General features: G+C 42.1%; 1 protein-coding gene across 1 annotated transcript in view; it reads right to left on the bottom strand.

Annotated features, from left to right (window-relative positions):
* Positions 1-27841, bottom strand: part of pcxb (pyruvate carboxylase b) — a 315031-nt gene that overhangs the window by 233920 nt on the left and 53270 nt on the right. The window contains exons 9-10 of the mRNA XM_073835799.1: positions 9695-9752; positions 1989-1999 (exon numbers count right to left, since the gene is read on the bottom strand). Coding sequence (XP_073691900.1) covers positions 1989-1999; positions 9695-9752 — 69 coding nt within the window. The remainder of the gene's footprint in view (positions 1-1988; positions 2000-9694; positions 9753-27841) is intronic.

Genomic DNA, 27841 nt, shown 5'->3' with positions numbered 1-27841 from the left:
GAAATGTTCAAAAAATTAATAATAAAAAATAAAAGCTGGACTTTTCTCACACAGTATGATTCATTTTTGAAAGCCACCTATGATGTAATTTTCATCAGTCTCCTTCAGGAGCCATTCAGTAGCCAAAAGCAATGTATGTGTGTGTGTGTGTGCACGCATTAAATGTTTATCTCTTGGATAGAGTTTTCATTCCAGAACACACAAGACCACACTTCTATGTTGTTATCTATGTTGTTCCATTATTGATGAGGACTTTTAGGCATTTTTCTTTGATGTCTTCTAACCACATTACCTCAGATAGTAAGAGTTTTTTTTTTTTTTTACACCTTTTAATTAACATTGTAACAAATTCAGTACATTTATAACAAAATAACAAATTCAATGACTGTGGATTTTCACATATATACCTAAATAATACAGTTATTAGTAGTAGTAGTAGTAGTAGTAGTAGTATTAGTAGTAACATTTATTTTATTTTCTTTAATGAAAATATATTTGTAGAATTATTTTGTAGTCATTATAATTAGCTTAAAATATTTAGTAAGTGCACTTCCATTCAAAGGTTTACGGTAAGATATATGTATTTATTTTTGTCTCATATTTACTAAGGCTACTTTTATTTGGTTAAAAATAGATTAAAACAGTAATATTGTAATATATTCTAACAATTTAAAATGACTCTTTTACATTTTTAAATATTTTAAAATGTAATTTCTCCTGTAATAACAGTTTCAGCAGCCATTAATCGATTTGGTTTGGTGCTCAAGAAACATTTCTTATTATCATCATTAATGCTAAAAATGTAGTGCTAATATTGTGAATACTTTGATACATAGTTTTCAGGATTCCTTGATGAATAAATATAAATAATGTAACTAATTAAAAATAACAGTCTTTATTTAAAATAGAAATTTCTCATTCTTGCTGAATAAAGGTAGCCTGTTAATTAAAAAAATACATAAACATCATACAGACCCTAAACTTTTGAACGATGGTGTACTTAAAGTCAGGTAAATGTGTATTTGGACAGGTCATCAAGACCAGAGCAGTTAAAGTGAAGAAAAAGTGAAAACGTGCAAAGAAACCAGCACTTCAGTATCTTTATCAGTGCACAGCATGCAACTTCAACAAAGCCCATTTCCAGCTCTTATCACACAGAGCAGGCCCCAGCACGGAGCTCCACCCTAAGGCTCATTATTCCAATCATATCAAATACAAGCAGGCACGGCTCCTCACAGCTTAGGTTATCCACATTGTTTGATGATGCTCAGTGGGGCTCAGCATGGAGCTCTGCTATGGGCCTCATACTGCACCTCAGGTCAGAGTGAATAGGCCTGAGTGTTGAGCTGCACTGTGAGGCGCGGCTGATTGAACGCAGAGGCCGCAGTCTGTTGGCATTCTCAAGTAGCTGTGCTGGAATTCACCGGCCTGCAGGATGCTGTGCTGAGAAATATGATTGAAAGCAGGTACTGTAAAAAGCTACAGGTGAAAAAAGAGCTTTTTGTTTTTTTTTTACAATCTGTAAAGAGCTTTACACAATACTTAGTACATGTTTTCGATACTCTTAAGACAATGAGCACAACAGCAGTATGGAATATTGTTTAGTCTTTGCTTTGATACAAAATGCATTTAATGACCACCTACTCACACACTAGCACAACTCAATGCAAGAAGAAATTAACAACCACAGATTTTTGGATAATACCCTAGAAACAGTCTAGTAACCTCCTTGCAACCACCCACAACACCCTTGCAACTGTGGTTACTGATATAGATTTTTTTTTTTTTTTTGATTGATCGATGCAATAGAGAACAGAGTGGCTGGGGACTAATAGGTAATAAAAGTATAGTATATTATAATATACAGGTATTCTAATATTTAATTTAAAGGTGTCGTATCATGAAAATCAGACTTTTTCCCATGTTTAAGTGCTATAATCGGGTCCCCAGTGCATCTGCCATCCCAGAAAAAAGTGTAAAAGGACAACCCAGTAACTTTCTTTTGCTAAGCCTTTTTCTACAAGCATGTGAAAAATGCTACATGGTGTGACATGGTAAGAGGATCTTAATATAATATCGCCCCTTAATCTGCACATTTCCACCCATGGCACCATCGTGTTTTCGCAAGCGACAACAGTGTACCAGTTTTTACACCATGGCAAAAGTTCAAGCAAACGTCTCAGGTTACGTATGTAACCCTGGTTCCCTGAGGGAACGAGACACTGCGTCCTGAAACGCTATGGGGAACGCCATTGGTGGGCCGCACTCTGAGTCATAGTCCAACGTCCAATGAGAAACGGGAGTGACGTCACAGGCGCGGTGACGTCAGCGACCAGGAAGTATAAAAGCACGTGCGTTTGAAGCTGGCGTCAGCTCATAGGAATGAAGCGAGCGCAGCAGGGATGCGGGAATTATGGTCCGAGACGCAGTGTCTCGTTCCCTCAGGGAACCAGGGTTACATACGTAACCTGAGACGTTCCCTTCCGGGAACTCAACACTGCGTCCTGAAACGCTATGGGGAACGAGATATCCACGCCCCCATAATTTCCGAAGCCCTGCCTAGTGTCTGCTAGGCCAAGGGTGGAAAAGTTGTGTCTGGTGAATCTTGCCAGAGCACAGGAACAAGCCTCAGCCTGGGGAACTTGCCAGGACATGAGTGGTAATACATCTCTGTCTGTGGAGCCCACCAGACAAGAGGGAGTGTACCTCGGCCCTCGAGCACACGAGGTCATGTGGTCCTTCGTCTGGCCTCGCAAGACCGAGAAGGAAACAGTGTCTAGAATACTTACCTGATGAGACACTGTGGTAACTCCGCCTGGTGATCTTGCCAGGACGCGAGTGGTAATACATCTCTGTCTGTGATCCAACACCAGACAAGAGGGATATATGAGCCTCGGCCCTCAGGCACTCGAGGAGAATGGGTATTCCTTTGTCTGCATTACAGCCAGTACAAGAGGGACACAAGGAGTGCCTGGTGAACTTGCCAGGGCACTGGAATTCATCTCTGTCTGTGATCAGCCACCAGACAAGAGGGATAAATGAGCCTCGGCCCTCAGGCACACGAGGAACAATGGTAGTCCTTTGTCTGCGTTTAAGCCAGAACAAGAGGGACACAAGAAGTGCCTGGTGAACTTGCCAGGACACTGGAATACATCTCTGTCTGTGATCAATCACCAGACAAGAAGGATATATGAACCTCGGCCCTCAGGCACACAAGGAGAAGTGGTAGTCCTTTGTCTGCGCTACGGCCAGAACAAGAGGGACACAAGGAGTGCCTGGTGAACTTGCCAGGACACTGGAATACATCTCTGTCTGTGATCAGCCACCAGACAAGAGGGATAAATGAGCCTCGGCCCTCAGGCACACGAGGAACAATGGTAGTCCTTTGTCTGCGTTAAAGCCAGAACAAGAGGGACACAAGAAGTGCCTGGTGATCTTGCCAGGACACTGGAATACATCTCTGTCTGTGATCAGCCACCAGACAAGAAGGATAAATGAGCCTCGGCCCTCAGGCACACGAGGAACAATGGTAGTCCTTTGTCTGCATTACAGCCAGTACAAGAGGGACACAAGGAGTGCCTGGTGAACTTGCCAGGGCACTGGAATTCATCTCTGTCTGTGATCAGCCACCAGACAAGAGGGATAAATGAACCTCGGCCCTCAAGCACACGAGGAGAAATGGTAGTCCGTTGTCTGCGTTACAGCCAGTACAAGAGGGACATAAGGAGTGCCTGGTGATCTTGCCAGGGCACTGGAATAGCTCCGCCTGGGGAAATTGCCAGGACGCGAGAGGTAATACCTCTCTGTCTGTGATCAACCACCAGACAAGAGGAATATAGGCCTCGGCCCTTGGGCACGCGAGGTGAGATAACACACCACTTGCCTGGGAAGTGCCAGGCCAAGATGGTGGAGATCTGTCTCCTGTCTGGGGACCTGCCAGACCAGGAGGAGAATTTCTACCTCAGTCAGTTTGACACTGAGGGATGCGCCTTTTGACCTCTGGGCCTAGCTTGCTAGGGCTGAAAGATGACTGAGCCCGGAGTGGCTCTGAGGTCTAGTTCGTAAAATCTAACGAACGTTAGAGGTGAGGACCAACCTGCCGCACTGCAGATGTCCTGGATAGGGACACCTGCCATCAGAGCTTTGGAGGCTGAAACGCCTCGAGTTGAGTGAGCCTTGACTCCCATAGGGGATGGGAGACCAGAGGACTCGTATGCAGTAGAGATGGCATCAACGATCCACTTACTGATAGTAGGCTTGGAAGCCGGGCATCCCCTCTTAGGGGGGCCGTAACAAACCAAGAGTTGCTCTGATTTACGCCACAGGGCAGCTCTGTGGACGTAAGTGTCTAGTGCTCTTACTGGACACATTAAGTTATACTTCCTCTGGTCGTGCTCCACGAATGGAGGAGGATAAAACGCTTGGAGCGTTATTGGCTGTGGTGTTGCTGATGGGACCTTGGGTACGTACCCAGCTCTTGGGTAGAGGAATGCTTTGGCCAACCCTGGGGCAAAGTCAATGTAAGAAGGGGCCACCGAAAGGGCCTGCAGGTCCCCGACTCTCTTGAGAGATGTTAGCGCCAGCAGCAATGCTGTCTTTAAAGTAAGCATCCGATCGGAGGCCTCCTCCAGAGGCTCGAAGGGAGGCTTACACAGCGCCTCCAACACCACAGCTAAGTCCCATGTAGGGACTCTAGGTCTTGCACGAGGCCTCAGCCTGAGTGCACCGCGGAGGAAATGTGAGACCAGGGGGTTTTTGCCCACTGAAAGGCCGCCATGTAGGGCGTGGTAAGCCGATATAGCCGCCACGTACACCTTCAAGGTGGAGTGAGCTAACCCAGCGGACAAACGAGTTTGCAGGAACTCCAGCACTGTACCAACCGGGCAGTGGACTGGGTCTAAACGGCGTTCATGACACCATGAAGCAAACAGGTTCCACTTTAGGCCATAAAGTTTCCTCGTAGAGGGAGCTCTGGATTGAAGGATGGTCTCGACAACCTCAGTTGGGAGACCAGCTTCTATGAGTTGTGCCACCTCAGGAGCCACACCCACAATTTCCGCTTCTCTGGGTGGGGGTGGCAGATTGCGCCCCCAGCCTGAGAAAGAAGGTCCCTCCTGACAGGAATCTCCCATGGAGAGCCGTCGAGGAGGGCGATTATATCCGAGAACCATACTCGGGCCGGCCAGTACGGGGCTACTAGCAGCAGCCGTACTCCGTACCGGCGCACTCTTTCCAGAACTCCCGGGAGCAGAGCGATCGGGGGAAAAGCGTACAGACGAAGCCTCGGCCACGTCTGTACCATGGCATCCAGTCCAAGAGGAGCTGGAGGAACTAGAGAGTACCAAAGGGGACATTGCGATGTCTCCTGAGTCGCAAAGAGGTCCACTTGGGCTTGACCAAACACTCTCCAGATTTGCTTCACCACCTGTGGATGAAGCATCCATTCCCCGGGCCTTGGCCCCTGCCTCGACAGGACGTCTGCTCCCACATTGAGACGTCCAGGAATGTGAACTGCTCTCAATGAACGAAGCTTCCCTTGAGACCACATGATGATCTGGTACGCCAACTTGTACAAGGGGCGTGAACGCAGACCTCCCTGGTGGTTTATGTAATAGACTACCGCAGTGTTGTCTGTGCGGACCAACACGTGACGGTTTCTTAGGTCTGGAAGAAAATGCTTCAGAGCCCGGAACACGGCCAGCATTTCTAGGCAATTTATGTGCCAAGATTGATGATGGTCGTTCCACAGGCCACGGGCCGAGCGGCCACTCATGACCGCTCCCCACCCGGTGAGGGATGCATCTGTCGCTAGCGTGACGCGGTGGCAAGGAGCTCCCAGCACTGGACCTTGAGATAGGAACCAGGGCTTCTTCCACATGACTAAGGCACGTAGGCAGCGCCGCGTGACCTTGATCTTGCGGAATGGGTTCCCCCTCGGGGAAAACCCTTTGGTTTTGAGCCACCACTGTAGCGGTCTCATGTAAAGCAGTCCAAGAGGTATCACGTTGGATGCAGCTGCCATAAAACCTAACAGTACTTGGAACTGTTTGACAGTGAGTAGCAGGCCTAGCTTGACCGCATTTGCTGCAGTAAGGATCGACTCGATCCAAGCAGGTGACATTCGTGCCTGCATCGTGGTCGAATCCCAGACTACACCTAGATAAGTGGTTCTCTGTAATGGAGAAAGCACACTTTTCTTGGCGTTGAGCCTCAACCCCAGCTTTTTCATGTGAGCAAGAACAACATCTCGATGTTGAGCCGCTAACTGTTCTGAACTGGCTAGGATGAGCCAGTCGTCTATGTAGTTGAGTATGCGGATGCCCTGGAGTCGCAGTGGAGCCAGAGCAGCATCCACACACTTCGTAAAAGTTCGGGGTGAGAGCGCTAGGCCGAACGGAAGAACTCTGTATTGGTAAGCTTTGCCCCTGAAAGCGAACCTGAGAAACTTCCGGTGTTGAGGAAGGATGGAGACGTGAAAGTACGCGTCTTTCAGATCTATCGTGACAAACCAGTCCTCGGACCTGATTTGAGACACGACTTGTCTGACAGTCAACATTTTGAACTTCAGTTTTCTGACTGAGAGGTTTAGCTGTCTGAGATCTAGAATGGGCCGCAGCCCCCCATCCTTCTTGGGAACAATGAAGTACCGGCTGTAGAACCCGGATTCTCTGTGTTGAGGAGGGACCACCTCGATGGCCTCCTTCCTCAGGAGAGTATTTACTTCCCGTTCCAGTACCAGAGCCTGCTCGGGGCCTACCAGAGTAGGAAATACCCCGCTGAAAGGTGGCGGCTTGGCGCCGAATTGAATGCAATAGCCTTTCTCTACAGTACGCAGGACCCACGTAGAAATATTTGGCAGTAGCTTCCACGCTGCCAGAAATTCTACTAAGGGAACCAGCCTCTCGAGACTGGTTTCTGGATTTATTTGAGGAGCTAACTCGGTGACCTGTAACAGCGAACTGGCAGGATGCACCTGAAGTAAGCGCTCTAGAGACCCCTGTAGGGGTGGCAAACTCTCTGATTCCGCTACGTTTCCGGGCGGAGAGACCAGAGAATGATGTTCGCGGGAGACTGCCGCGCCCTGTAACACCGGCAGGGTTAGCTGACGAATCTCCTGAGGGCCCCGAAGAGAGGTGGTCACCGTACTCCTCAGAGGCGGTGAAGCACCTAACCCTTCGAGAGGGGCTGCCCTCATTGGCCCTGGGCCACGACCATCAGGGCCGTTTAGCCGAGGCCCTCTTAGACTGGAGGACGACCCTCAGGTCCGGCCTCGTCTTAGAGGACCCCGGCTTGGAGTGTCCTTTTCTGAGCTTCCCTGTGCGAGGAGCTAGCATGCGGCTGGGGCTGCTCCCGTCCAGCAGCCCCAGAGGAGTAGACGCGGCGAGGAAGATAACGCTGGAACGCCGCCGCCTGCTTACGGGCCTCCTGGTGCCTGTTGACAACCGTGTCAACAGATTCACCAAAGAGGCCGATGGGATGCAGGGGGGCGTCCAGGAGCGTGACCCTGTCCTTCTCTTTCATGTCGGACAGGGTCAACCAGAGATGCCTCTCCGCGGCCAGGGCTGCCATAGACCGCCCGAGGTCTGCGGTCCTGCGCATCTCTGTGACGCTCACTTCCTCGCCGTCGCTGAACTCCTTCAGCAGGTCAGCCTGGTATGCCTGTAGCACAGACATAGTGTGGAGACAACCACCAGCCTGACCTGCTGCCGCATATGCCTTGCCCATCAAGCCTGATGTGATTTTTAATGGCCTGGTGGGCAAGGACGGAGCCTTCAAAGACGATGCCAGGCCGGGAGACAGATAGCTCGCTAGTGTCTGCTCGACCTGTGGCATCGTCTTATAGCCATACTCCTCCATCCCCCCCACATTACCGTAGTAATCAGAGGCGGGGGAGAAAAGACGGGAGGAGTATGGTTTTTCCCACGATCTCGAGATCTCTTTGTGGAGATCAGGGAAAAAAGGAAGGCTCCGTTTAGGAGGTGTAGTGCCTGGAGCCCATCAGACATGAAATAACTAGTTATATTCCTTAAATGACTTCTCCCCCATGATTAACACCTATGTGCTATGAGCCAGACCTCTGGTCACTATCCAACTCATCCCCCCACCATCAAGATATGACTCTTACAGAAATGCAGATACACTTTCCTTATTCAGACATACAGTCCCACATACAGTTATATAGAAATGTACACGTATCAATGTGTTACCTTTTCTTATATTGTTGTTTCTGTTATGTATGCCGGCCTCAAACATTAATCCGTAATAGGTGAATTATTGTGCATGCTAAGACTCTCACATTTAGAATCACTCAGTCAAACGAGAAGATACATAGATCATGTTTGGTGTCTATGAGCAGCATTTATTATTCCCTAAATGTTAATGTTTGTGGCATCTTAATAACTCCTTGCTTTATATGTATTATTGAACTTTTGAAAGTTTTGTGGCCAAACAACCAATCAGCTTCCACATGCGAAACACCATTTTGAGAGACAAAGACTTTCAATCTTCCCTCCAAAACTCAGATCAACCGGATTGGACAAGGTCCAACTGTGGGCGTGAACGACCTACAGGTTTATAAACCTTCCCTCATCTCTCTCTCAGTCTCTTGCCTTCTGGACACAAAGACACGTCACCCGCACCTCCCCCCAGATCCATGGGGGGGGGGGGGGGGCGGCTCACCTAGCAATGGAGATGATGAGGCCTGCAATACTCTCAAGGAACTGGAAAGGACCTTCTGAACTGAACACATACGGAACCAATGCACAACAACAACAAGCTTGCAAGTATCCGTCCTTTCTACAAACGTAGATAGCTGCGTTTAAGGCGTTTTATAAAAGAAACGATTTCAGGTTGTTCAGAACCGTTTTCATTCCTGTCCCTTGCAAACTCACTTTCTGTCTCTCTCTCTTACTCTCTCTCTTTCTCTCTCTTACTCTCTCTCTCTCACGCGTTCTCTGTCTATTTGTGTTTTATGTACGTTTGTCTATGTGCGATCGTTTGTAAGTAGAATAGTTTAATAAACAACCATATATTCACATATAATGATTCTCTGTGCTGAATGCTTACATTACAAAGTCACTTAAACTGTTTCGATCTCATATTGCTACCTTAAGCCCTATTCTGTTCAATTGTTTTAACTCCGTTCTGATTAGTAAAAATACGTTGCCGTGACGACGGGCCAACGTCAGAGTAATGGGTATCACTGAACAATTTGCTGGACAAAGAAACCAGTCGATATCATTATTACTGTTACTGATCAGAAACTGGAAATTGCGTATATTTAATGACGATTATTATACACAATTTCCTGTGAGTTAAACTACTTTCCCTGACTGAAATGTATGTTTTAAATAACTCATTTCATCCTATTCATTGGTCATAAGACCTGGTGGAGTTTTGCAGTGTATATGTGATGAGAGAAACAGTCTCATGCATATACACACATATATTGATCATCTTAAATTCTTTGAGCTAACCAAAATTCTCTACATAATTGGCGTTAGAATGCAGGGCAGTTTTAAACTATGTGATGTGAGCAGCTCAGGAATAATTTGTGTGTCTGCATGCTTGTTTATTCAAACTCGGCTCGCGACTCGCGTCTCTTTTGTTTGTGTGTGTGTGTTAGAACGGTGTGGACCAGCCCACCTTTAACACCTTCACAGATGTTTGAGCCTCTCGCACAGAGAAACTCAACCGCTGTTAAGACGTAACTTAACTGCAGTTTATATATTGACCCTATATAATAATGCGTCCTGAAGCCACCCTAAATTAAGCGAAGAAAACCTTTTTTAGCGTGAAGAAGCTGATTGAGCGATGTTCCTCTTTCACCTTAAAGCCTTTATATATTGACCCTATAAAATAGTGCGTCCTAAAGCCACCCTAAATTAAGCGAAGAAAACCTTTTTTAGCGTGAAGAAGCTGATTGAGCGATGTTCCTCTTTCACCTTACAAGGCCATATCTTTATATTTTGAGGGTAGATAGATTAGCCATTGATGTGCACTCCAATGTTAAGCAGCTATCTTGCTCCTTTCGGTTAAAACCTCAGCTTAGCTAACTGATTAGGTTGACCCCGTTTGCTCATCGAATAGATTTAATATAGTGAACAACTTCGCGTTATTACTGTACAAATCTTGATCGAGTGTTATTTATTTGTTTTGTGCAAAGCACACACAAGTCAGTGTTTCCCCTACCATTATCTTAGGGGGGCGCCGCGCCACCCCAACGGCACTCCCCGCCCCCCTTGAACGTCAAGTTCATTTTATTTTGGATATAGCGCCAGATCACAGTTTAAGTCATTTAAGGTTATCTTTCCTATAGAACATGTCTATACATTGTTCTTTTATTAAACAAACTAAATAGCCTTATGTTATGTATCTTATTTACACAAAAGCATTTCATTTCTGTCTCGCGGTCGCGCGTTTACAATGTCTCCTCCCCGAAAAGACAGACGGGTTCACGGACTCCATTCATAAAAACGGAATTTACTATAGCGCGGAATGCCACGGAATTCGTCGATTTTTGGATTAATAAACCAAAAGTTGTTCTGTCACTTTATTCAAATCGCGATATGGACTAGTGTCTGTGAAAACTGAGATGCAAAAAGACCATTTTAATATGAATCCTGCATGTTTCGTTTGCCTCTGTATGTATGAATGGCGAAGACGTGTTTTTTTTTCTATACGCATACTGAAGCACACGTAATTTTTGGCATTTGCATCTCACATGAACAGATAAACTCAATCTCCAAAGCTGTCACTTTTACCGTTTCATTTGAGAAAACTAGCATCATACCATACTGTACACAGAAACTTCACGGCAACTTGTCCAAATAAAAGTACGGTTTAACATGTAACAGAACTATATCAGTATTGTATTACTTTTGTACAGTATAATGTAGGTGTTTATATATTCCTATTTAAATAATTTACATAAAACAATAAATATAAGATGAAAAATAAATATTACAACAAGAATAACCACTTAATTGTAGAAAAAAATACTACAATATTATTTAAACGTTTAATATAATTTTTCTTCCATGTATTGATTTTAACAGTAAACCTCTGTTTGTTTGCCAAAAATTAAAAGGGTTTATTTTTCATTTAATTAAAAATAAATAAATGTTTATGCTTTCATTTGATTATCAGAAAAATTAAAACACACAAGAATTTCTAAAAAAAAAAAAAAAAAAAGCAAAAGATTGCAGAACCCTATTGTTCAAAATGTTAAAATACAGAGATTTGGACTTATTTTTTCACTGAAATAAATGTTTTCGTTATTACACAAAGTAGGCTAAAGTACTAGAAAAAAGTAACTACCGCATACGCCCCTACACGAGGAGAGAGGAGAAAAGCTTCAAGACACGCCTGCAACACCCCCACAGACTGAGCGCAGAGAGCAGTACAGGAGAACACTCCTAAACAGCGGAAGCTCTCTTTACAATGGACCCAGGCAGACAGCAGCACTCATGCCACGGCCAAAGCCTTTTAAGGCCTCCTGCAAGCAGCCTACGCCGAAGTTCAAGTAACGACTCCGCAAAGAAACACAAAGTGAGCTGAACCCAGCACACCTTAAAGAACTCAAATGCTTGCAGATAACAATATGAACAAACAGGAGAGCTCAACACAAAATCTCTCCCGGGCCTAACAGCCCACCGTTCACACCTCACACGCCAGCAAGCTGGCCGGGAATCTGACAGCTGTCACCACAAAACGCTGTCTTCCTGAACACTGCAGTAGGCTACAACACACGCCTGTCTGCAAAACATTGACTTTTAAGCAAGAACATTGCCCAGTGTGACCACGAGACAGATCTGCTTAGCTCCACCTCCAGCTAACAGGACCCCAGCCATTTGTACCAGCAGTCAAAACTGTCAAAACTGAATACAGCAGCTAAGAACACGACTGCTACGACCAGCATCTGAGCCTACGTGAGACAACGCGACAGGCACCAAGGGAAGATGGCATCAACGCCAGAAAATCTTTCCCCTCAGATATCCACATCACACTGTGAGTCACCACCCAAATGCTACAGCCTTCTTCCGTAGAGCGATCGCTCGATTCAGCGGACTCTACAGACCGCCGGAAAACAGCCAAGCACCAGAAGGCAATAAAGATTAGCAAAGTGATTGTCCAGCTGCCCCATGCCAAGGGGGGACGTCTGACTGACCAAGGTGAACAAACATACAGTGGTGTATGGGAGCTGAACACGCAGCGACATCACTGTGTGGGAGTGATCTGAGATCAGTGCAGGCCAACACTGAGGACACCTGTGCTCTGAACTTAACCTGGAATAGACAATGCAAAACCTGCTACTTCCTGTTTCTCACAGCCCTACGATACTCCCTCAACTGCGAGAAAGCCTTGCTAGATAAGATTACTCCCAGATGTTTACACTCTGGCGAACGAACTACCTGCATTCACCAAAAGGGGTCACTGTTCGGCTCAAAACACAGTGTGGCTAAAACCCTAACGCTGCACACACATTCAATGGAATACGTGAAGCAGTGCCCACTCTAGAAGCCACACCCCCTTTCTGAAAAGTAATCTTTTGCAGTGTACATACCATTCAGGTATTTCAAAGACTTTAAACAATTCCGTCATGAAGAGCCTAAGGGAAAATGGCCACTCAGAAGTGGTGCCAAAGCTGCTCTCCACATATGACGATGATGCAGAACTAATGTCATGTACATGGTCCCACGCACAGAACGACATGACACCACACCAAGCCTACCTGCATCCAGGGCTACACAGAAACCACCGACAAGCTTGGAGAACTGTGAAAAGAACCGCCCACTCAGGAAAACAAGCGCTCAAGACAGTGTCACAAACACCAAAATGACACCTGCGCTACACCAAATCCCTGAGTTGCACACACTGAAGGGAGTATCATCTGCCATCCACTACCTCCACCCTGGTCCACACTGACAGCGCGGCCAGAAGGGGGGTGGATTACACCTGCAGCGGCTCTCAGCAGAGCCCAGCACCCAGATGACAACAGCTGCGCTGCACAAGCCATCCAGCGATGTGCCAATCGCACCAGAAGACAGAGGGAATCACAGAGACCTGCCACCAACGTGTGATGTTTATAACTATCAATGCCTGCAGACCAAGGGTCCCACGCACACAAACCCATGTGCTCATAGACCCAAGAGCGAGGCAAAACACGCCCAGAGCAGGTACCTAGTGGAAAACGACAAGCCTGTCCCACTGCAACACCTTAAGCCGGGCCACCCGACACCACAGCACAAGTGAAAGTTACCTGGATCAACCCTCCTGTCGCAGCAACTCACAAGAACTCCCTCTTAACCCTCTGGGGCCGACGGTCACGCCGGCGTGACCAACCTACTTTTTTTAAGATCAGCGCAAAAGACACTAAAAATGCTCTGTCGGTTTAAGTCATACATATTAGAGATATACATCAATGGAAACTGTAAAGCGTGTACTTTTATTTGGGCACACTCAAAAGAACAGCAGAAAGTTGTGTTTTTTTTATTTAGAATAAAGAAAACAAACAGGGTGATTTCTGTTTTCTCTGTCTCCGTGAACTGCTTTTAGAAATGCGTCACTTATATCATTCAAACACGGTGAATATTTAGCACACAAACATAAAAGTGGTATCTACTGTAAGCTTGAGATTTATGCTTTTAAACGAAGTAAGTTTTATCCAAAACAAATAATCTGTGATAAATTAATCTATATGAAACCAAGGAGATGTCTAGTCTATCCAGTTCCAACTAATTATCTCTAATGTGACCGCGCCCACTATTGCGAAATCTTTTGCCATGCAAATTAGCCATGTGCTACTAGCGCGGCAAGGACCGAGTATCTGTACACGAGGAAACTCCCACATCACCGAAACAAAGCAACATGACTTCAAGTTCATCTTGGTTACAGTTTGTTACTGAAAGAAGATATGCTGTGAGGAATAAGACTTATATTTACCTCAATCCTAAGAAGGACGCGATGCGACGCAAACCCAGCAGGAGGAGACATTTACATGAGTAAGTCTTACTTTCATTTTCCTACTAGCTTTCGCTGTTATTTACTTTGACAAAACATGTACACATTTTACTAGTTAGACTTATTCCAAACTAAAATTCCTGACTTTATCAAATGAAACATTATGAAGTACGTTTGATTGCATTGCATCTCTTACAATGGCAGGATATTTATAATGTTCTAGAAAAACGATGTGATTATGACTGTGAGATGCATTTATGACGATATCTTTATGAATGTAGAATCATACTTTATTTATTTATTTTATTGTATAACAGTGTAAAAGTAATATGAGTGCTTACACTGAATGTGTGTTTACATCACGTTTATTAGTAATATAGTGCTAAACGATAATTATTAGTTTCTTAGATATTACATGTCCTTTTTTACATTAGTACAAATTCTAGAGTATAGACTGTATTCTGACAGATGATCCTGATATGATTTTTGGTTTGTTTTGTTTTTGTAGTGATCTCAAACCTGCTCAAAAGATGAATCCTGCCCTCTTTCCCATGAGTCCCTTCAAACTGTTTTTCTCTGAGAGCACTAGAAACTTGAGATGTTCAACTACACTGATATTCTAGTGTAAAACAAGTTTTTGACTTTTTTTGTATTTTTTTAAGGGCACACAAAATAGCAGGTAAGATTTGTTTCATTTGTTGAACAGAATTCAGAAGAAGTTTTCAGAAATGCCACAAAGTCTGTGCACATCTGTGTGGTTAGATGAGGGAGCTCAATAATGTGTCTTGGACCTTCATTATGTATGTTTTGTTTATACAGTGATAGTAAATAAAATAAAAAATAATCTAAAACTCCATTCTCTGAATCTTCTCACATTGTTTCCTTACCTGCTATAGTCAAGTCAGACATTGATGGGGCCATTAGGGAGGGCTCTTTTGTCTCTCAGGTGTGAATTGCTAAATATTCATGGGTCATTGCCACACCTATGAATAATCCCTTTCGATCACAAAACATGTTTTATAAAATTTAAATCAATATATTGTTTTCTCTGAACGAGTGAACGAGATGATTTTCACATCATTTGGTTGAAAAAATTCTAGCCTACGACATCCAATTATCTAAAGTCTTGTAAAGAAATGTCCTATAAGTCGTTCATGGCCTTATTTCAGTGACTTCAAAACTTTAGATTTTCAATAACCATGCATAAACATAGTTTTCTCAAAAACACAAACATGCACATTAATGTTGCTTGCATATTATTGTAGCCCAATATGTGCTGATTACAATGTAATCTGACTTTAACCATTCATATGTTTTTAAGATACTGAAAAAAGCACAAATGTCAGGGCATGTCAAAACTTCTTCAGGGCCCCAAAACACCTCAGGCCCCAGAGGGTTAAAATTGCTAACCTGCATAGACTCAAAGTAGACTAAGCTCAGTTTCAAACAACAACACTCAGTTTGAAACAGCCGAGCATCAACACCTGTTCCAGACAAGCATTGCCATCACAATAGGAACAGGGGGGGCGGCTCACCTAGCAATGGAGATGATGAGGCCTGCAATACTCTCAAGGAACTGGAAAGGACCTTCTGAACTGAACACATACGGAACCAATGCACAACAACAACAAGCTTGCAAGTATCCGTCCTTTCTACAAACGTAGATAGCTGCGTTTAAGGCGAGACACGGCAGGCAAAAACATCGTTTTTTTTTTTTATTGGTCAATTTTGAGATTTTTGGATATTTGTCTTCAATAACATGTCTTCTTTTAGACTTGTGGTGAAAAAAAGTCCGAAATACACATTTAGGTCTTTATTTTACTGCACTTTGTCTGTTTGCGTCTGTAGATTTCTCATAAATTCAACAAAAGTTGGCGTTCTAAATCAACATGCTGCTCCGCGATCTCTGCCTGTACCCAGTCATCACGTACACTGTTGGAAAGCTCTCTCTCTTCTGTACAATGCTGTCGGATCCAAATATGGTTATTTCCTTTTTATCAGCAACCAATCGTGAAAGTAAAAGAGGGGATTTAACTCTAAATGCGCAATCTCATTGGCTGAAGATAATTTCTGACAACGTGATTCGTTCAGAATCGTCACATGGTATGCTTTGACGCTTCATTGTTTGGTTTAGCTTTCAGCGGTATCTTTTGAGTGAATGAATGAAAATAACTTCGCGTCAGTCATCGAAAAGAGTACAGCAGTTGTCACTTGCAAGGGGGAAAAGGAAAATTAGTAATGGATTACTTAGTGAAGTGCCCGCGGGAAGCGCATCTGAACGTAAGCTGTCGATGGGAAACCAGGGTGGTTTAGATATAAGCCAATCTATAAATAAAGTGCACTCTACACAACAATGGCTGCTTGTTCATGTATTTGTGGTTCTCTGTGGTTAGTTGAAGGTCTCATTTGGAAATGTTGTTTTATTCAGTTTACATTGTTATAAATAATGACTTGGCCAGTTGTTTTGCTTGTTAGCAATGTTTTCATATAAAAATGTGTGGAATTTTTACAATATAAATCTTTAAAGCCCATTTTCTCAAAATGACTTTTCTCTCATACTCCAAGTCCGAAATCTCCACTTCAGTAGCACCTATATACACCAAACTTTACAGTCTTGTACCTAGTTATATTATGAAGACTATTACAGAGGGATTTGTAAATATATTATTCCTAGCCTGATTTATATAACATTTTATTCCAAAAAACATGGCGAAAATACATTTTTTAAGGCTATTGACAGTATATTCTGATTTACAGGATAACAAAAGTGGATATCCATAAATCCCTCTGTAATTTTTTCCCCATCTAATATGTGAACACAATGAAAAAAGAATTTTGAACCTGGCTTTATCCAATTCTGAGATTTCGTTTTTTAAAATATAGGCAAATTAGCGCATATTTACTTAGATAATGCCTAATTTGCATATTTAAACATAAAATTACAGAAACTCTGTAATACATTTTTTTCTCATCTTAATGTAGGTAATCAACTGGGAAAGTTTCATGGTGATATCTGCTAGTTAAAAATTTTACCCTATTCACCTGTAGTGTCTCGCCTTAAGGCGTTTTATAAAAGAAACGATTTCAGGTTGTTCAGAACCGTTTTCATTCCTGTCCCTTGCAAACTCACTTTCTGTCTCTCTCTCTTACTCTCTCTCTTTCTCTCTCTTACTCTCTCTCTCTCACGCGTTCTCTGTCTATTTGTGTTTTATGTACGTTTGTCTATGTGCGATCGTTTGTAAGTAGAATAGTTTAATAAACAACCATATATTCACATATAATGATTCTCTGTGCTGAATGCTTACATTACAAAGTCACTTAAACTGTTTCGATCTCATATTGCTACCTTAAGCCCTATTCTGTTCAATTGTTTTAACTCCGTTCTGATTAGTAAAAATACGTTGCCGTGACGACGGGCCAACGTCAGAATAATGGGTATCACTGAACAATTTGCTGGACAAAGAAACCAGTCGATATCATTATTACTGTTACTGATCAGAAACTGGAAATTGCGTATATTTAATGACGATTATTATACACGATTTCCTGTGAGTTAAACTACTTTCCCTGACTGAAATGTATGTTTTAAATAACTCATTTCATCCTATTCATTGGTCATAAGACCTGGTGGAGTTTTGCAGTGTATATGTGATGAGAGAAACAGTCTCATGCATATACACACATATATTGATCATCTTAAATTCTTTGAGCTAACCAAAATTCTCTACAGGAGGTGCTGACTTCGCCCGCAGGAAGCGCTCATCGAGCCTGCTTCCCTGCGGTTCATGTTCTTGAACGGGTGGCCAGCTGATGTTTAGTTTGGCCACCGCGTTAGTCAGCACCTCGACTAGCTCCTCGTACTGGGGTGAACGGGGGGGCAGTTGTGGGGTTGTGTCAACGCTCTCAATGTCAACCTCCTCGGAGGAAGACAGATGAAGCGTTGACTCCTCCTCTTGGAGGGAAGGAACCGCAGTGCGGGCTTCCTCATCCAAGAGGAGGTCAAACGATCCGCTGGGTGAGGAGAGAGATAGGGGATCACCCGTCTCAACTCCCTCCAGCAGATCTAACTGCGAACCCCACGAGTGCAGCTGCCGCTCCGCCTCAGCGGAAGCAGGGCCAGACCCGCGGGGAACGCTGGTGAAAGCCCCCTCCTCAAAGAGGGCTTTCCGGGAACGGAGCAACCGCAGCGGCATTCGCTCGCACTGCGGGCAGCCAGCCCCCTCAAGGGCTGACCTAGCATGCTCCGCTCCCAAGCAGACCACACATAGATCGTGTGTATCCCCACCAACAATGAAACGTTGGCAGGGAGGGACACACTTTCTATGGGGCTGCTCAACCGCCTTTCTTTCTCTTTTAAAAGAACGTTTTCCCCCTTTTGGCATACTGCTCAAAATAAAGTTGTGCAAACTGGCACGTAAAAACAGCAGTATAACCGGACAGACAGACAGACAGACAATAGACATAGAGCGCTCTGCTGAATGACAAAAGCTGACGCCAGCTTCAAACGCACATGCTTTTATACTTCCTGGTCGCTGACGTCACCACGCCTGTGACGTCACTCCCGTTTCTCATTGGACGTTGGACTATGACTCAGAGTGCGGCCCGCCAATGGCGTTCCCCATAGCGTTTCAGGACGCAGTGTTGAGTTCCCGGAAGGGAAGCATGCTAACTGTTTTGTCATTGGCTGCACAGACAAGCACAAGAATACTATTTAGAGTCCCAGCCTCAGAGGAGACAAGAGAGCAGTGGATTTATTGATTTATATACTGCATATCATATTACTCTGCTGCCACACAGATCTAATATAAACATGCAATTTCTTTCCCAGCTGTTTACCTTCAGAGACATAATTGACTGTTTTTGTAACTCCTCTGTGTTTTTAACATAACCTTGTGTGTATTTGACAGTTTAAGCGTAATAAGACAAGAAAGAGAACTTAGTTTAGTACTCACATGCAGTGTGACAGCCGCATTCTGTGTGCATGCTTTGGATGTGCGCCTATATCAAACGTATATCAAAAATTTAAACTAATATGGTTTAAAACGCATGATTTCAGCGTAATAGACATGCTAATAAAAACCAAACAGATGTTTTTAGCAGAGTATCCCAGGTAAAAACTGTAAAAGCACAGTCCTATTCTGGAAATGGGGCAGGGAACAGCAGCTCATTCGTATTTAAAGAGACACGCACGAAAACAGAGATCAAAATGATAGAATAAATGATCTGAGTAATATTTTGAGCTGAAAATTCATAGCAGTGTTGCCAGCTTCTTTCAATGGAAAGTAGCTAAAGCCTGCTTGAAAAGTTGCTAAATGACACTAGATGGTGTCATGCATTAATTAGCATATTCATAATGTCATTTCCTTTTACATTTGTTTGCCTCTCTGTACTCACATATTGTATTTTAATGCAGCCAATTCTCAATAAAACTGCTTTCATTTATATATTTTACTGTTTCTATTGTCAGACAACGGGATGAATATTAAATAGTGTCTGGAACATGGCCCATTAAGACTACATAACCACCTCTCCCTTTCAAGATGTTAATCTGCACAAAAATCCTGATTTATAATTAAGCTGTCTGATGAAATCAAACACACATAAGATAAGACAAAGGCAACGCCTGTGCTGTGATTTCAGATATATTTGCAGGTAAAATTAGAGAAGCAAAAGACTACCTATTTTAACTGAAAGCACTGCTCCTTTCGGAGTTGTGTGCGCGCTGGGACAGCAAGACCTTGCGTTTGTGCGGCAGTACTGATGAGTTTAGAAACTAAATAAGGTTTGTCCAAGAAGTCGCTAGATTTGTGTTTTTTTTTTTTTTTAAGTTGCTAAGGGTGTCTGAAAAGTTGCTAAATCTGGCTACAAAGTCGCGAAGTTGGCAACACTTCATAGACACATACAAAGGGGCATAATAAGTCTCCTTTTAAGGGATAGTTCACCCAAAAATGAAAATTTGATGTTTATCTGCTTACCCCCAGGGCATTCAAGATGTAGGTGACTTTGTTTCTTCAGTAGAACACAAACAAAGATTTTTTACTCAAACCGTTGCAGTCTGTCAGTCATATAATGGCAGTCAATGGGACCCATGGCTTTGAGTCAAAAAAACATACACAGACAAAACCTAATTAAACCCTGTGGCTCGTGACAATACATTAAGGGTCTTAACACACAAAACAAATGGTCTGTGCAAGAAACTGAACAGTTTTTTTTTTAATCATTTTTTTACCACAATGTGCAACTGTCTTGAGCGCATTCACAACAGCCAGCGCTTGACGCGTCAACGTGCTCTGGCATAGTAGATGCATGCGATCTCTCTCATGAATATGGTACTAATTGTTTACGCAGAGAGATTTTGGGTACAACGGCTACTCAAAATGGTAATTGCTTGTGCTTATCCTGATTGTTGCAACCAATTAAAAACTAAAAGATGTTTGCTTGCGCGAACTCATCCAGGAGTGTTGACATTTCACAGACTCCAAACATTTGAGTCTGATCGACTGAAGTTATGGTTGCTTACTTTCTGTCACGCGCCGGCTGTTGTGAACACGCTCAGGACAGTTGGACATTGTGGTGGATCAGAGGTAAAAAATAATATAAATACTGTTCAGTTTTTTGCACAGACCGATCGTTTTGTGTCTTAAGAAATCAATGTATCTTCATTAGGTTTTGTCTGTGTATGTTTTTTTTTTACTCTTGAAGATTTGGTAACCATTGACTGCCATTATATGACTGACAGACTGCAACAGTTTGAGTTAAAAATCTTCCTTTGTGTTCTACTGAAGAAACAAAGTCACCTACATCTTGGATGCCCTGGGGGTAAGCAGATAAACATCAAATTTTCATTTTTGGAAGAACTATTCCTTTAAAGGAGACTTATTATGCTCCGTTTTACAATATGTAATATAAGTCTCAGGTGTCTCCAGAATGTGTCTAGGAAGTGTTGCCAACTTACCGATGTTGAGTGAACTATCCCTTTGCAATTAAATTTATATTGATTTTAAATAATATTTTCTATATCAGTTAGAAAAGTAATTAATAAAAAAAAAATTTTGGAAAAAAATAAACAACTGTATTGTTTCTCATTGTACTCACTAAGCTGCAGCGAATCTAATGGCGCTTTTCCACTACACAGTACCAGCTCGCCTCAGCTCGACTCGACTCGGCTCTGTTTGGTTTTCCACTGTGTAAAAGTTGTACCTGTACCGGCTTCCAGGTACTTTTTTTCGTATCACCTCCGGCGAGGTTCCAAGCGAGCTGAGGCAATACTGAAATGTGACGTGAAAACACAGCAGGCTGCTGATTGGTCAGAGAGAATCGTCACTATTCACTGCGTCATCATTGCACGCGCCAGCAATAGTATCCAGAATAACCCCGCCATTTTTAAAAAGTTTGGCCAGAGATTGTGTGACATATCCAATCCATTACATATTATGGCAACTCGGAAGAATACGCCGTGGTCAAACGAGGAGGTGCAGACAGCGGGTGTGTGTTGCGTAGAAGATTACATCACGGCAGTTTCTTGCAGTGTCGCTATGACAACCAGGTACTATTATGGAGGTAACAGGTACAACTTTTACACAGTGGAAAACCAAACAGAGCCGAGTCGAGTCGAGCCGAGCCGAGCCGAGTCGAGCTGGTACTGTGTAGTGGAAAAGCGCCATAATGCAACCAAATATTTGGGTACTGTTCAAAAATTTTTGTCATTTCTCAACCAGTAGGTGCTGTGCTGAGACTGTGCAAACACCCTCAGGTCATACTGGTAAAGACAGATACCAAGTTGTGTCACAATATACCAAAGTACTGCAGAGTTAAAGCCTAACGTCCATTTTTGAGTGCTGTTCATTGAATTTGTTGGTGCACTATATGAGAATGGTTTGGTCTACCAAAAATGAAATCGTAGAGTGCAATGGACTCGGCATGAGCCAAGAAATCAGAGAGAAAAGAATTTTGCTCCTAGCGCTCACTTTACCTACAGTACACAGTGAATAAGCACGGTAGCACAGCACAGTTTGAAATCAAAGATTTAGTGTGTCCAGTAACAGCAGAACTCTCTGCCTCCAATTTACATGGACAGATCACGCAGAGTACATGTTTTTTTTTTTTTTTTTCTTGCAGGCTACAAATTTACTCTTCAGGGGATGTAACAACTGGATTCATTAAAGTTTGCAATTTTTGTCGCATGAAATATATATATATAAAAATTCATAAATATATATTAAATATTGATTGTAGGATTTGACTTTCCTATTTTTTTTACAGAATTGTTAAACAAAGATGGAGAATGGGCACTCCTGTTCAGTTGCTAGGGCTCTAATCTTTGTCAAAACTGGTTTTGATTTTCATCAACCTTTCAGAAAAACTATTGGCTGATGTGTAAATAAAAAAAGCCAAATATTAGCTGATACATTAGTCAACCACTACTAGCAAATACCCACAAGAAAAAGAAAAAGAAGAAAAGAAAAGAAATAAAGAGAAATAATCAGCAGCCTAATGGTCTTTATATCCAAAGGTTGCAGGTGGAGTTGTAAGTAAAGGTCACCCCAGAGACTTACTGAGATTCTGCTCTGTCATCATTGTGTCCTTCAGTAAGGCTGTTAACCTGACTGCTCTAGGGGAACCGTTTCTGCAATTAGTGTACTCGGATGACAAATGTCTGCTAAATGGCAAATAACAACACACACACACACACACACACACACACACACACACACAGCCATAAAGACCCTGATCACACCATACTAGAGCCATTCATGTAAGCTTAAAAAGCAACACTTTGGTTTATTGTAGAGTATGATTTCAGAAAAAAAGATGGATAAAAATATGAATAAAAACAGCAGAGGGTAAAGCTCCGTGCAGAGCTACGTCCACTAGGAGCCATTACATTTAATGAAATCCTTCTTTGCAATGCCCTAAGCACATAAAGCTAGCGGCTACTGTTCTATAGACCTCCAACAGATTTTAAAGGAAATACAATCCCACTAGGGTTTCCATTTATATCCTGATCTAAGAATAACTTCATTTGTCCAAACTGCACAGCGGAGATGGTAAAACTGTTTTGGGATCAGCAAAGAAGAGTGTCAGAGGAAGATGACCTCTGAGGTCAGTTCTGTGCTTTGATTTATGATGTTAGAGCAAGAGTTTGGGTGAAGGAAGCTAAGAATCAATATGATATGGAGGACCCTCAGAATCAGAGACCAGAAACTCAATTCACATTTCAAAGAATGTGTCAACAAATGATGAAGATTCTCAATGGAGCTTTCCCTCGTTACGAACATAAACTCACAAAATTGTATTCTTCTAATCAAGCCAATCATATCTCAAGAATATGCTTACCTCAATCCTGCGACAGAAATATAAAAATAAACCAATAAGAATGAACAGGGAAAAATAGACAAGATAGAAGAATCATGAGAAAGGGAAGTCCAAACAAAATCCACAGAAGATGAGAAAGAACAGCTATGACAGAGAGAAGTGGTTGGACAGAAGGATAGGGAAATAAAGAAATGGAAGAAAAACATGAAGGAGACTGAAGGAAGAGGAAAGGGGAAGGGAAAGGTTGTGAACTAAATCACAGAGATTGATAAGGGTATTAGTGTCAGAAAGAAAGGTGAAATAGGTTTCCTAGTCCTGGGTCACCAAAACCCTCACCACTTCTGACTTTAGCCTTTCTACAACCTTATTTCTCTTAGTTTTTAGCCTCTTTTGCAGTTTATCCTTGTTTCTGTGTCCTCTACTTCTGTCTCATACTGTGCAACCCAAAATACAGATTTACTGCAGCAATTTAGACACTGTTGCATGGTCATCACTCAATATGTGGTGGGCTGCCCCAAACACACAAACATCCATCTGCTCACACACAAACACCATTACAACATATACAGTAAACTGTACATCCACATTCATAAACACAAAAACCTTGGTCATATTTCACTCCAAAATCATAAGAAGTATAATACAATAGGAGCTCTGTTAGAACCATTGCATTATTTTTATGGCAATTCTCAGTATTGGACATAATGATGCATTTTTTCAATTATACAGTATTTTGGCAGTACCTGTTCTTTAAATGTTATGTAAAACATGTAATTGTTATTTGATGTACTGAGTTTAAATTACGCTAATTTACATTAAACCAATCTTTGTGTCTGGCCAGGACCATTTTCATTACTGATCGTTGGCTTTACAGTAATGAGAATTAAGGGGAAAATGTGCTTAATTGTGCTTAATCATGAACAAGATATTTTAATGGTTTTCCCAGACAGATTAATGAGATTAAATGTAGAGCAAATGGAGTCTCCTGCTTCTCAGCCTGAGAAAAATACCCTAATAATCTCTTATGTTCTGCTTCAGAGTTTCAGAAGAGATCTCAACAATGTCTCAATCTGTACTGAGATTTTCCAAAGCAAAAGTTTGTGATATAAAGTCAGAGATTTGAGTAAAACAATCAAACTAGGGGTGTCACAATACATCAATGATCTAGTCTACACTATCCACATTCATTAAATAGCTCTATATCCTCATTTTATGTTAAATAAAAACAGGAACAACAACAAAACACTGTACACAGTTGTATACAACAAATAAATGCTGACTTAGAAAAGAGATGGATAGTATGTTACCGTAAAGTAAATAAAAGTGCAGAAAAAAGAATATAATAAGGTCTTCCCGTAAGGCCACATTTGCATTTTTTCATTATAATAAGCATGTGAAAACGAAATTAGTGTTTGTATCAAATCAATAACACACAGTCACACTTTATGACATTAAACACAAACAGAAACCACAATGAATGGATCACATTAGTGTATAAAATGGAATATATTATTAATCTTCCATACACACACTCTCACACAAACACACACTTTGTGCAGCAAAATAAACATGTACAAATATGTTTGCATTACAAATGTATATTTCCCTGTGTAAAGGAGGCAGTATAACATCCATACAAATGACAGACTAATACTCATTATATATTTCAGTAAATCCTTTGCAAATCTAAGATGGCAGCACACGCAATGAGAGCCAATTCAAAGCAGTGCTGTCAACTACACTTGACAACTCTGATATCCATAATGTATGAGTCTCCATATCTGTAGTGAGGAACTTGTGCTGGAAAACACAAAGATGTTTTTGTGTGTGTGTATGTGTGTAGCGAAAGAATGAAAGGAGCGCTATCAATCATTTGACTCATCAGTGCGTTAATGTCTGCGTACTTGTCAGCATGTGTGTGTGTGTGTGTGTGTGTGTGTGTGTGTGTGTGTGTGTGTGCATGTGTGATGAGATCAGGCTCATCTCTATGTCATTATGGAGCAGCTCATAGGTTATCAGGGGAGGTGAGAGCTATTTATAACGCCTCTTTCCTTTTCCTTCCTCTCTCTCACACTCTATTTCTCTCATACACATGCTGTTCCTAACACATGTTCTCTCTCGTTCCCTCTTTATACCATCTCTCTCTCCCCTTGACCAACTTCTCAAGGTGGGGTGGCAGACAAGCATTTATCCTAGATGCTGTACATTGACAGTTTGCTTATACACCTACATATGGAAGCAAATACACATGCATGCTTGTTTCTATAACCTCACACACTGTTAATATTCTGGTCTACACATTTATTGTAGAACCATTGAGGCACATACTTCAAATAACTAATCAAAAACAGTCAACACATCATTTACTTCAGATTGTCTTCAGGCACCAATTTATGATTCACATCTTTAAGGAATCACATTCGCATTAACTAAACATAGAAAGGACCAGGGTTGCCAAGTCTGCAGTTTTTCCGCCAGTGTTGCCAAGTCCGCAGGTTTAACACTATGGCCGTGGGTTGAAGTGACCCCAAAAACTTGATATTTAGCCATTGGATTGTGAATTTTACCAGGGGAACCCCACCAAAAAATGTACCCCCCAAAACATGATTTTTACCGAGTGACCCCCCCGAAACACGATTGAGCTAGTTTTGAGTCAAAGGTCAAGGTCAAAGGTCAAACTTTATTAAGATCAATTTCGATGCACCTAGAATCAGAAACACAACAGACCCACGGAATACATATCAAAACATAAATACATAAAAAAAGAAATAAAAGTAATAATGAATATATAAATAAGATAGAATAAATTTCTAAAACAGATTTCCTCAAGGACCATTTAACAGCCTTGCACAAGGGACAAATGAATATTTATATCGGTTACTTTTCATCTTTGGTAATCTATATCGGGAACCAGAAGGGAGCATAGAGAACTCTGGATACAGAAAATGGTAATTGTCTGCTAGCACAGATCGAACCCGACTCAAAATATTTCTGTTAAACAGAGCTGACAAATTTCTTTGTTCTTTTATGATCTTTCCACTGAGAGTAACTATTCTATTTAATGCATTTTTAACACTGAGATTACCAAACAAGCAGCTGATAGAAAAGGACAAGACAGACTTAGTGTAAGACTTATAGAACAATTCCATCAATTTCCTATCTATATTATATGATCTTAGTAGTAGCAATTGGGTGGGTTTTGTTGTGGAAACCTGGCAACCCTGTTTCCAGTGGAACTCAGGAATTTTCCCCCATGGGTTAATGGTTTAAAATATTGCAGTATATTAAGGGGCCATTTACACAACAGTGTTTTCAGTCAAAAACGGGAAACGTTATGCGTTTTGCCTGTTCGTTTACACTACAACACCCAATACGGGAATCTTTGAAAAAGGTGACGTTATGCATAGTATGTGTTAGGTATGTAGACATGCACAGTATGTGTGGTTTTTTAAGTCAAGTGCGAACAAACATCGCGCCAACTACTGGCCTGGCATACGTAATACAGCGTTTTTAGCAGTTTTCACGGATATGTGTAAATGCGAATCATTTCGAAAACATTGCCGTGTATATGTGAAACTTTTTTTAAAAACTCAAAGAAAAAACTTTTCTAAGATGAAACTGCAGCAGATGTTAAGTTTTGTCAAGGAGGGGCATTGATAAGTAGCCCTTGAGCTGTGTTTATGATCACTACAATATACTGATTTTTAACAGTGACTGTAAAATATGTACGTTAGGTATAGGAATTCCATATTTTGAGTTTTGATATTTGGGATATGGTCATTGGGCTACTTTTGGGCTTTTTTTGATCCGCTATTGAGCTAGTTTTGTTACGCTGACCTGGCAACTCAATCCAGGACTTCCTGACCACTAAATCAGTACTGCATTCTCACTAGTGCTACTGTATGTACAGTAGTATTATCACTACTAGATTAACACTACTAAACAGTTTGTGCTGGTCCAAAGTGGCCTATACCTACAGTTTGACCTACTACAGTGGTTCTCAACCTTTTTAACTTTTTTGACTTTTTGACAAAGCGCGAACAAACAGCGTTTGAATATTTGTCTACAACAATATTCAAACACACTCTATCAATATATATAAAGTCAAGCCCGAAATTATTCATACCCCTGGCAAATTCTGACTTAAAGTAATTTTTATTTTATTTTATTTTTTTTATTTTTTTTACCAGAAAATGACAGAAATTCTCAACAACAACATCAGGCAGTCTGCAGAGAAACTTGGCCTTGGGCACCAGTGGACATTTCAGCACGACAACGACCCAAAACATACAGCAAAAGTGGTGAAGAAATGGTAAGCGGACAAAAACATTAACGTTTTGCAGTGGCCCAGCCAGAGTCCTGACTTAAATCCAATTGAGAATCTGTGGAGGGAGCTAAAGATCAGGGTGATGGCAAGGAGACCCTCCAACCTGAAAGAGTTGGAGCTCATCGCTAAAGATGAATGGGCAAAAATACCAGTGGAGGCATGCAAAAAGCTGGTCAGCAATTATAGGAAGCGTTTGATTGCTGCAATAGACAATAAAGGCTTTTCTATTGATTAATG

This window comes from Garra rufa, chromosome 3 (assembly GCF_049309525.1).
Source record: "Garra rufa chromosome 3, GarRuf1.0, whole genome shotgun sequence".
NCBI classification, from domain to species: Eukaryota; Metazoa; Chordata; class Actinopteri; order Cypriniformes; family Cyprinidae; genus Garra; species Garra rufa.
This window is presented reverse-complemented; position numbering and strand designations above follow the sequence as displayed.